Source organism: Lagopus leucura, unplaced genomic scaffold (genome assembly GCF_019238085.1).
Source record: "Lagopus leucura isolate 7727_CA_CO unplaced genomic scaffold, USGS_WTPT01 Super-Scaffold_100018, whole genome shotgun sequence".
NCBI lineage: Eukaryota > Metazoa > Chordata > Aves > Galliformes > Phasianidae > Lagopus > Lagopus leucura.
The window spans coordinates 274,929-287,043 of record NW_024962272.1 but is presented as its reverse complement, the minus strand read 5'-3'; the positions used below and the strand labels follow the sequence as shown (position 1 = coordinate 287,043).

Sequence of the window (12,115 nt, the reverse complement as noted above, 5' to 3'; positions counted from 1 at the left end):
TGCACACAAAGCAGGCTTTTCTTAGCAATTTTGGGCCTCTGAAGTTGTTTGTCCATTAAAAAGCAAAATGCAGGTTGCTGAAACCAAGTCTGCTCTCAAAAAAATCACAAAACACTGAAGTGTCATGCAAGAATTGTTAACCAAGGGAAAAATATTAAAGTATGATGTTTAACTATGTTTTTATGTTAGATTCAGGAAGGATTTCCCCTTACCTAGTTCTCACAATCCAAATGGGTCTTATTTTTATTTAGGTATTCTGCCATCATGAGCAGGCACTATTTATGCCAAAATACGTCATGGCATTGTGAGGGACCACCATGGATGCCTTTTTCCCTGTACTCATGAAGTCAAGAGAATTAGTTTATACTAAAAGCCATATTTATATTATGCAACTTACAGTTTGGATGTTAAAGAACACAGTGTTATAGAATTACAGATTCAGAATCACGTAATCATAGAATTACAGATTGGCTTAGTTTGGAAGGGATCTTACAGCCCATCCAGTTCCAATCCCACCCACCAGCTCAGACTGCCCAGGGCCCCATCAAATCTAGACTTGAACATCTGCAGGGATGGGGTATCCTCAGTTTCTCTGGGTAGCCCTGTGCCAGGGCCTCACCACCCACCAAATGAAAAATTTCCTTTTAACCTAAATTTCCTGTCTTTTAGTTTAAAACCATTTTTCCTTGTACTATCACTATTTGACCATGTAAAAAGTTTGTCGTATTTCTGAAGAGAAATTCAAAGAACTTGCATGGAGACAACAGGCCTTTTCTCATCATCTGCTAGACACAGCACTTTTCTAGTGAAAGAGTAAAATCTCTGGCCTCCCATCAGCCACTAAGGAGTTCAAGCACTTGTCATTTTGTATAATAGGGCTCAGCTAAGAAAATTAAAAATATACTTATATTCCCCTCATTTTCTTGTCTTACTCATCTAGCACTAGCAACGATAACAAGCAGTTCCTGTTGATTGGTGGAGTTTGATGAAGACATCTTGTGTTTTGTGATACTGAGCACACACTAACAGTACTGCCTTGTGAAGTGTCATACTAATTTAGAAGAATTTTCTTTTCATCCTGACTTCACTATGTGGTAGACAGCTGCTGTGGTTTCAGAGAGAAATTTGAAAATAAGGAGATAGTCTGCAAAGGACATTATTTATGTGGTAATATGAAACCACAAGCATGTGTAGGGAGGCAGTGATTTTTCTACATATGGTCCTCATACTTCTAAAGCCATTCTTGCACTTAAGGAAAAACCAAGAATTGCCTTCAGTGACAAGATACAGGCTTCAAAAAATGTGCTGAGAAACAAGAGAGGGTGTCCAAGTTCATATAGCATTCTTCCAATGAATAAATGACTTTAGAGTTAGCTTCAGTTACACTTTAGCTTAGATGTACCAACCTTCTACTGCCTAAAGCAGCTTGCTGAGACATACTGAATACCTCTTTGTATTAGCTAGATTGAATTCTGCTCACAGTGAAGACATGGGCCAGAACCTGCATTCCCACCTCTGGGACTACAAAGCACACTCATTTAAGTTAAACAGAAAAAATAAAGCAGGAGCCCAGTGAGATTCCGTGTTTTCACAGTTTATCTCTGTGGGAGACATTAGAGGCTATTTGAACATCTGAGTTTTCCGGAAACAGCATGAGCAGTCCCCACACCAGACACTGACATGTCAAAGATGGGAAAAATAATGATAATTAAAAAACAAAAACCAAAAAAACCCAAAATGTTTTTATTTAAAAATACAGTTATGAATGGCATTGTGATAAATAATTTTAATCAGTGTGACAAAAACAACCAAAGAGCAATGAACTTGCAAAATGTAACACAGCAGTAGATTAAGAAATGCTATCCAGGAGCATGTTCCATCATCATTTCTTAAGTAATAGCAAGAACATATATTTCACATCCTAGCAGTGAGAAGGTTCTTCTTCTGTTTCCAAGATGAACAAAAGGGCAATCCAAAGCGAGATGTGTACTTCTTGAAGGTCCAAAGAGTTGTATTATCCCCAAATATTAAATCAGAAGAATAACAATCACTTACTAATCAAGTAGTGCCAGCTGTATCACAAGGAAATTAAAACCTCAAAACAACCTTTTTTCAGAGAAAGAGATGAATAAGCTCAGCATTATATAATAATTTCCAGGAATTTTCTCATAGTCATCAAGAGGGTTACAGTATCCATTAAAAAAAATTAGCTGAAAGTAGCCTGCATTTTAAGGTCTACAACAGAGACAGAAAACGTCCTGTATTATATAACATCTTTTCTTGTTGCACTCTTATCTTCTATGCATATTGAAAAAATTCTTCACAAGCTTGAAAACAAAATCACTGCAGTGAACTGAGAATTTCAACAGGAAGAAAGTTCAGAAAATGGACTGTTTAAGGATGAGCTGTGAAGTTTTTTATGATCCTAGACCTAAAGTGCTTTATCTTCAATACATTTTCAATAGGATGTGTCCTTGAAAGTGCATAAACATCAGAAAGCATAAATGTGGACATTTAAATAAACCTGCCTGTACTCAGTTGTATAAAAAGAGGCCAGAATCTAAGGGCCTATTATGCTTTGATAATTGCATCTTTTCCCAATTTACAGTAATATGTAAGAAGATTTCAACAACAGAATAAAAACAAAAAATGAGTATCTCCCCAGACAGACAGAGCAGAGAACATCAGGGCTGTCAAATCTTCCCCACCAATGGAAAATCTTCCCCTTCTTTCTCTAAGTCTTCTCAATTTGTATGTCTGCAAAAGGAAGAATTATATGAAAAAAAAAATCAAACTTCAAAAATATAAAATAACAGAGCATTTATTCAATTTGTGTCTCTTTCTCAGAGGTACCAAGAAAAAATCCTTTCATTTTCAAAACAAAAGATCAAAAATAATAAGAAGGTCAAACAGAAACAAAATGTGATCATGGTAAGAAATGGTAGTTTAAACACACTGGAGGTTAGTGTTTGTACAAATGCAGTGAAATGAATACAACCTAACAAATACAGAGAAATTGCTGTGACTTAGATCATCGCTTCTTTTAAAATCCAATACAGTGCCCCATCTGTCATTCTCTCTGGCAGGGTAACCCCAAGCCCTGGCTGTTTTGTTCAGAGATCTATACATGCTTGCCTTTCTTTGGTTTTACAGTGGTAAAGTATTGCAGGGAAGGATTTGGGAGGCAATTTAAGTTCTTTTAAAAGTTAGAGAGAAAGTAAAAGAAAAGCTTCAATAACTTCACCCTGTTTTTCCATGCCACAGTCTGTTTCATGAACTTCGAAGACTCAGTTATTTATTTTCCTGCTTTGCTGAGACAGAATCTCATAACTTGTTAAAGTTTGAGTGGCAATGATGAGCTAAGGCCTCCCTCCCCACTATCATCATCATCATTCCTCCAGTTGTGCTGTCAAGACTTCTAATGGTCATTAAATGTGAGGATAACAGATGATTCGCTCTGTGTGAAATTTGCCACTATTTTTACCGTTATCATTTATGCTTACATTTCAGCTCTTCATCTTCAAAAGAAGAACCTCTGCAGTCATGCACGTCCTTATCTTTTGACACTCCTTAAAACAAACCACACACACAGATAACAGTCAGCACAGATAAAACCATTCATGCAACGATAAAACTTTGTTAAACTTGTCTTAGGGCTTCCAAGAAGCATATGACTTAAATTAGGAAAGATACTAATATCAAATACTGTGTCTGTTTTGGACAAGCATTTTTAAAATAGGTTTTCTTAAGGAAAAAATCTTAGCTGTCTGTATGGACTAACTTGCACAGAGTAGTGTATTTTAAAGTGGTCTTTAAAGAAAGCCAAACAACATATAAATAATAATAAAAATTTCAAAAAGCCATCAGTAGAGAAGAGTAAAGTATTTTAGTCTCTTTTCTCTATGTAGGTATTAACTCTATTCCTTTTCCTAAAAATAGTGTCTGAGCAGGAGGGAATAAAGTGTCATTGCCACCATTAGAGAATAAATTCTCAGTTACGGATTTTTTTTTTTTTAATTATTTCCATAAGACACAACTGAGCTAGATTTATGCCACAGGTACATACTTGCTATATGAACTGATGATTTTGCCAGACAAGTCCACAGTCCTTATTTGCTCTAGCTAAAGAAAATAAGAGAGAAAAGTCAAAATGAAAGGAAAATACTCGTTTTAGATCTAGTAAGGGCTTAAGCACGCTTGTGGGAAGGGTGCTCTTAGCATAGTATAGTCAGTGGTTCTCAAAATTCTCCACCTCTTCAAGTCTTCAGTGCTCACAGTCTGTCAGTTTTCCTTCCTACTTCCTTTCTAGTCAGTTTGCAAGCCAAAACTCAATTGACACTATCCATTAACATAACTGAAATGTAATTGCTCAAATGTTTTCTCGTTATATATTTTCACCTAACATTTGAGCATGTTGGGCAATAGAGAACAAAAAGGGAATCACCTTCTTAGTGTATTCAGTGGGAAACAAGCCCATTTTCAGAAAGGCTCTGCTCTTGAAGAGTTGCCTGTCTGGTCATCTAGGTCAGCTTGAGTTTTAAAAGAAAAATGTTGTCAGTACTATTTTAGCTTCTGAATCAATTCTTAGTTTATGACACTTACATACATACAACATAATCATGTTAGTCATATCTAATTGTGTATACTATCACATAGACAAACATGTGATTAATAGTACTTATGCAATGAAGGAAATTCCCAACCTTTGCTGAAATCCCCAGACAGGACTCTTCTGAGAATTCAAGGATATTGCTGTCCCCTCTTCCACTTTCATGTTCTACTCCTGTTCCTATCATGTTCCTAGGAGTTTATTCTTTGGAACTTAGGCTTATGTACAGCCTTTATGTAGCCTGCCAGTGTTACCCACAAGCCTGCTAGGCTTCACAAACACTTTTCCCAGGACGTTTCCATAGCACCTGTGCAGGAGATGAATTTGTGACCAGAAAACTGAATATCCACATTCAGTTCTCTTTTGCATTTATTTTATGGAGTTTGAAAATGAAGGCTCAGCGTAGTTGTTGTTGATACATCTTTTTGTGTCATTTCCAGCCAGAAATGAGAGCTTTTTCTGACTTCCACTAGGGAAAAGAGAGCTGGCAGACAGGAAAATCACAGTCCTATTATACAGACTGAGAAAGCACATGTCTTTTGGTGTACAAGCTTTTGAGAAGACTCTTCAACCTGTGAATTACTCCCAGCTTAATTTTATGACAGCTACCTATTTGTATCTACTATAAGATTTGAGCGATTCAAAAGCAGCACTTAGTTCTCTTTTTGTTCAGTTTTTTGGAGCATTTCTGGTAATGTTTCACAAAGTCACGTGGGTGTGATATTATAAAGCTGAAAATACTGTACCAATGCTCCCCATACTCTGTCTATTCATACAGCTTTACAGTATATATATTTATATTTATTAAAATTACAGGATAAAATTTGCTATAATTAGAGGATAATTAGAGGAAAAATTCTGGCTAAGCAGAGAATGTTCAGCAAATCACTCTTTTTCACATTTTTAAATGAGCTCCTATGGATGTTTTGAGGTCTGCATGACTTTACAGAATGTGTTAATATGAAAAGCAAAAAGGTACCACTGATACTAAAATCCTTAAACAAGCCCTTCTTCTCCCAGGGAAGCAGAAGGATGATGGTCAGGGCAGGAAAGTATCTATTTCAGGTTACACAAACATATTAAACTTAAAAAAAAAAAAAAAAAAAAGAAGAAGAAGAAGAAGAAAAAGAAATAGTGCTTGAGCATGGTGTTGCTTAGATACTTTACAATTACATCTTCAGGACTTTCCTCTGGCTTGCTAGCAAATAAAAACAAATTAGCACTAATACTTAAGCTGTTTTCAACTGTGTGATGCTGATACTATCCAATCCAAGTCAGTCAAGTGAGCAGAAAATGTGAAAAACCTAACAAGGAAATGAAACAAGTGGTACCAAGCCACAGTGGGAATATCTTGTGAAAAAAAAAAACAACTTTCAGACTGAAGACTGGACTGATCCCTTCATATGTAATGTATCATTTTTTATAGTATTTTAACAGGAATGAGGATGTATCTAGAGTTCATAGATCAGATAATCAGATAATAGATCAGTATAGTAAAAAAATGCTAAGAAACCTGAAGTGCCCTATTTATTCTGAGCATTCAGAATAACTTTTATTTCTGGTAAGTTCATAAACCACGCTTTGATGCTTCAGTACAATACTGCATTAGTCATATTGCTCTAGCTATGAGAAGAATTAATAGAGATGCATAATCAGATGACCTGAGTGTGGTGGGCAACCCATTCCACTCTGCTGACCTAACAGGTCATATTGATTGAGTCAGATAAAGAAAAAGAAAGAAACAATGTGGTGAAAAACAAGTAGTTTCATTGTAAAGGATCTAAGGAGTGTTTTTATGATCTCATCTCACCTTTGCGAAGATGAATCAACAGGAAACATTATAACAACTTAGATACACAAAAATAAATATCTTGAATGTACCTTTCCTTATACAGACAGTAATTGACATTGATCCAACGAGGACACTCACAATGAAAACTGGCCAAAAAAAGTGCCTGCTCTCAGTCCACAGCACGTCATCAGCTGAATCTTCAAGAAATAGGAGTAGATGAAAGGCATTGCAGAATTACATAAGCTTCTCCCTTTTTCTTTCATTTTCATTATTATTTTTATGATGATAATTGATGTGATAACAGCATTTTAGATTCTATCTGAGGCTGACGTGCATTCGTACAATGCATGTACGAATGTTATATAACAAATATTAGATAAACATTATCTAACAAATTCCTATCTGTCTTTGCTTCCTGCATTCCATTGGACAGTGCCTTTCCTTCCGTCACAAATCCTGCTTATCACCAAGGTACAAAGTTTTATACCCAGCTTAGTGTCCTTCTGACAAGACTAGAGGAAACAGCTGTTTGACAAAGTAGAGAAGGCGTCATTTTGTTCTGGTAAAACTTTGAACGCAAAGGATATGCTGCTTCCTCAAGCCCGGATGCCTTTCTTATCAGTACTGAACTTGTCTTTTCTCCACCCTTTGAAAGGATGGCTTACCTTCCCTAGTCTCAGTTCCTGCTTCCACCCTGTCAGTCACAAAAAGCACAGGCATTTTTAGCAAGATGTTGAATTTATATATGCCCACAGCCAAAGCTGTCATGGCAGGAAAAGACGAGGTTTTTCAAATGTTCAAAAAGACCAGGTTGTTGACAGAATCATTTCTGTCATATCATAATCAAGACAGAATTTTTTTTAAAGCATGCTTAATTTATATGAGTCTCCTTTCTGCTCATCAAGTGATACGCTTTTCAAATAATTGATCTTTTTTTGATAACAGTTTAACAGTCAGTTTTCACATAAATTGTATAAGAGTAAGTTGTATAAGATTCCCACCTTTGAATTATTAGTTCCATCCACAGACGCATAATGACAGTGTTGGTACAGTGGAAGCATACACAGTTAGCAAAACTCAACAGCACAGGTATTCCTTTTCAGTCTTTCCAAAATTGGATAGGAATGTGAAAGAAATAACAGCTGATTCAACTCAGATAAAATTACATAATATCTTGAAATAAATTACCATAAATGAAATTTAGAGTAGTTACCTAGTATGTACAAAGTCGCAGATGTATTTTCTTGAATCTCTTTATTCCAGAAGATGCAACGAAAATTTTCATGAGTTCTGTTTTTGATTGTGAGAGTACTCGTCACACGATACAGCTGATCACTTCCAGTTTCATAACTTGTATTTGCCTTATCAGTCAAATCCTGACACCCTCCGTTTTGCCACATCACCTCAGCTTTTGGGTATCCTTCTGACTGACAAGTTAACTTCCACTCTTTGTCTCCTGTGCTTATCACTTCTTGGGTTATAGTTCTGTAAGGAGCTAAAGAGATGGAAGAAGATCTTTACCCGGAGAAAGCCAGAAGAACACCATCTATTAGCAAGATACCCTTTTCTTATCCCCAGCTTCCTGTCCACAATTCCGTGCATTGGTTTGGTTTTTGTAAATAATGCTACTGCTAGGGAAAGTAAATATTACTATTGTGTGTCTTTCTGTAATTGGGGGTACAGGGTATATTACAGTGTTGACACAGTGTTGACACAGCTATCTAAATGGCATTTACCAGACTGTTCCTCATATGCTAGAGAAATTAAGGGGAGCATATGGATTCCACCTAGACAACACAAGGCCATACAGTGATGCAATGGTCACGAGTCTGCTGCTGTCTCTGGGGAGCTTTCTTGAAATGCTAATGCAAACAAGCACTTCTGCCAGGACTGCCCCCAAATCTTCCCACAGTATCTTAGAACAGTGAACCTCCTGCAATAGAACTCTCACCATGAACTTTCAGATTGATGGTCTTGTAGTCAGCTCCCCCGTACTCAACAAGGCAATGGTAAAGCCCCGCATCTTTCAGCTTCACGTTGCTGATCTGAAGGAGAGACCGCCCAAAATCCAGATTCTCTTTCAACAGCTTTATCCGTCCCTGAAAATCACTGTGCTGACTTCCAGAGTCTTCCTTTCCTTTGAGGAGTACGTAAACATCCTTTCTAACTTCATCTTTTTTTTCCCAGATGATGCTTAAATCCCTGAACTTCAGTTTTCCATTCACTGGAAATATACATTCCATTGTCACATTGCTGCCAAGTTCTGCAGTATAGAGCGATTTGGGAGCTTCAACTGTGAATAAAGCTGAGAAAGAATATTTGAAAAAAACTTAATTTTCTGTTATAAGCCTTATTTTGAAAGCCATGCTTAATCAATATCTATGATATATGTTTATATGACATTTTGAGGACCAAAAGTATCTGCCATGTTCTTGTTGAGTTTTTTTGCGTGCCTTTTCGCAATAACAATCAGGGCTGTTTATGCCTGCAGACACCTGCTTTGTGCAGGTACTCAGTATGTACTAAGAACAGTAGCATGTGTGCATCCACCCCCTCAGCTTTCAGAACATCACTAAAGTAACAGGCAACTGTTAATCAACTGTTAATGCCTCTTGTGAGAATGTTCTGTTTATAGAAGTGCCAGTTCCTTTCTCCAGGGATGTTCAAGAACATGTAACAAATCCCAGACCTAACACTGCCAATTTTGCTGAAGGCAGATAGTATCTTGCCTCCATGATGTCTATATTGAGATGCTGGCAGGGATTTCAAGTCTACATCAAAGCACTCATACTAAGCACACAGATCTTGTGTAGCGTGGAAGCCTACAGTGACCTTTTTATTTAAAAATGTTCAGACAAATAAATAAATAAACAAATAAGCACCTGCAGGAAAACAGAAATTACAATTTCCATGCTTACACATAGAAGGAAACAAATGGTTCTGTTACTTCTTACAATTCAGCTTCTTACCATTTAGGGAGTGCCAGCAGAATAGAAACACGTGCAAAAGCAAAAGCTTTTCCATCACGCCAGTAGAACCTAAAATGATAATGGTTGAACATAAATATTTGCTTATTTTCTAACTTGCACTATAAAATACAATTCACAGCCACCGTGCACAAAGAAGTGGACACAAGACACTGAATTCCACTCTAGCAAAGGCATGACAGAGTTGCATGTGTGACTGCCAAGTGAGGCAGAAACCTCCATTGGCAGGTTCAGAGAGAGCACCTGATTTTATTTCCTGTAAACACATTTGTTAATTATGGCAAAACATGAACCTTATCACTATCTGTCAAATAGTAAATGAATACTCACAAGTACCCAGTTGTTCCTACAACCCACAGCAGGGATAGTTTCTCCTGATGGGAAAAGAAGGGAGCAGTTCTCTATTCACATTCTCTGCACACATAGTGGGTGCAGTGACCTCAGTTCCCTGAAAGCTGCCCTTATTTTACTGCATTGAGCTTTGTAGCACCTGGGACTTCACAGCACTGAAACAGCAATGCCCTTGTAAAACAGTATTTAAACAGCCTACAAACAAAACCTTGAAATTCTGCCGCTTTAGTTCTGAACATGCAAATGTGTCAATTTTCCCTCAGCAATTTTCCCCTCTTTACTAACATGACTTTTATACTCCTACACAACATTTCAAAAATACAAAACACTGATTAATGTCAATTCAGACACTTGCCTTCACACACCCACTGCTCTTGCTTAAATGTGAAACTTAAGTCAGAGCAGTACTGGGATCAAACAGTAGTATATCTTCAAAGTGCACTTAACAAAAGCTTAAGCTGATTTCAATGGAAGTCTTTTGTGAGTACAGAGAACTCCACAATTTTGTCTAAATAAAACTCTCATTTGGCACATACAAAGGAAAGATTGCATTCAACTGTTCTCTAGTGGTAACAGAAATTTGCATAAGAAATTAGGAACTAAGGTAACCATCAGACCTCCTAACTCATGAAATTCTCTCAGAATTGCAAAATTTACCCAGCAGTTTGGTATTTCTCTGGTTTTCAACACTAAGGTGATAAATGAGCAATATTGCTCTGAGCCATTAAGACATGTATGCCTATACAGTACTGTGGCTTAAGAGGATGAGGCTTCTCCCAGTAATTTGATTTAGGCTTCCTTATTCCCCCAGATTGCTGCTGTCTGATCCCAGCACAGTGTTTGTGGATGGCAGGGTAGTTGGAGCTCAGGAAGGGAGCCCATTAAGCATGCTGCTAGGCAGGCATGAGTGGGGTTCTGCTAACAGTGACAAGAAAATAAAGACAAGACTCAAGGTGAAAGGTACATTTCATGAATGAATAATTAACAGTCTCCTTAATATATCTGGATACCAATTCACTCTTTAACCATTCTTAAAAGTAACAGCAGTCTGATTGCCCAAGGATGCCTAGGTGATGTACATGCATTAGATTCCCTCAATTCTTGCTTCCCAAGAAAACAAACCTTTTCAAATGAGATAGACAAATCTCACAGGTGTGCCTCAGCCACATTCACTCCAAGCATGGCCTGCATAGAGTAAGCCACAGAGGCTGCCCTGTGCAGATGTGCAACTTTCAGTGTTCGTCATGCCAAGACCATAGAATCATAGAATGGCTTGGATTGGAAAGATCATCAAGTTTCAACCCCCTGCCACAGGCACAATTGCCACTCACTGAGTGAGTCAGGCTGCCCACGTCCCCATCTAGCCTGGTATTGAGCACCTCCATGGATGGGACACCCACAGCTTCTCTGGGCAGCCTGTGACAGTGCTTCACTGCCTTCTGAATAAACAGTTTCTCGCTAACATCTAACTTAAATTTCCCCTCTTTTACTTTAAAGCCATTCCCCCTTGTTCTATCACTAGCTTAGCCAAATGGCCATGTAAAAAGTTGGCTCCTTTCCTGTTTATAAACTCCCTTCAAGTACCGAGAAGCCACAGTGAGGTTTCCCCACAGTCTTCTCCAAGATATGAATGACGAAAACTGCAGTACACTCAGGCTTGAAACACTCAAGCTTGAAAATGCTTTATTCATAGTGTCTATTCATAGTAGAGATCATAATGAAGAGGTCATAGCCTATTCATAGTAGAGATCAGAACTGAAATGGTGACCAGAACAAAGAGTACATGCACTACTGACACAGGAGGACACCCACGCCTGTGGATGCATCCCATCCCAGTTCTCTGTAGGTATTACTCTTAGGAGAGGAAATCAACTCCTGAGAGAGGGATGATAGCAAGGAAGATCTTCTGTGGTTCTCAGACCCATGTCTGTGTTCTGAAATTGTAAAATTCTAATTCCTTTGCTTTCAACTGCCATAGAAGAAGATAAGCTTTACTAGATGTAGAAAATATATGACTGTTACTTACAAAATTCCTCAAGACTGAGATAGTCTGCTGTGCCGCTGTACTCAATTGTTCACTTTCAGTGAGGATAAAAAAGTAGGTCCAGGTCAAATCCAAAAGCACTCAAAAATGCTCTCTGCAGTAACTATCACAGACTGCTCTGCTTCATGCCCAAGCTGGCTCAACTGAAGCAGCTTGAGACCTAAATGCCAAGCCAAATCCAGAGTCTTCTCACTGCTTTTCTTACAGAACCTGCCACAGTGCTCCTTCTCTCCTCCGACTGATTTCTGACATCTGTGGATAACACTGTTCTAAAGAGGCAAAAGTAGTTGTAGCAAGAAACAGTCTTCAGGACAGCTGGCTGCACAGTTCCC

General features: G+C 37.9%; 1 protein-coding gene across 1 annotated transcript; it reads right to left on the bottom strand.

Moving 5' to 3' along the window:
- Positions 1-1,738: 1,738 nt before the first annotated feature.
- On the bottom strand, positions 1,739-12,115 carry LOC122183461 (programmed cell death 1 ligand 1-like). The gene is given in 9 exon segments (XM_042877413.1): positions 1,739-2,757; positions 3,504-3,569; positions 4,067-4,102; positions 4,105-4,122; positions 6,491-6,598; positions 7,615-7,896; positions 8,353-8,706; positions 9,371-9,439; positions 11,766-12,115. Coding segments are annotated over 8 exon segments (942 nt in total). The 5' UTR covers positions 9,426-9,439; positions 11,766-12,115; the 3' UTR covers positions 1,739-2,734.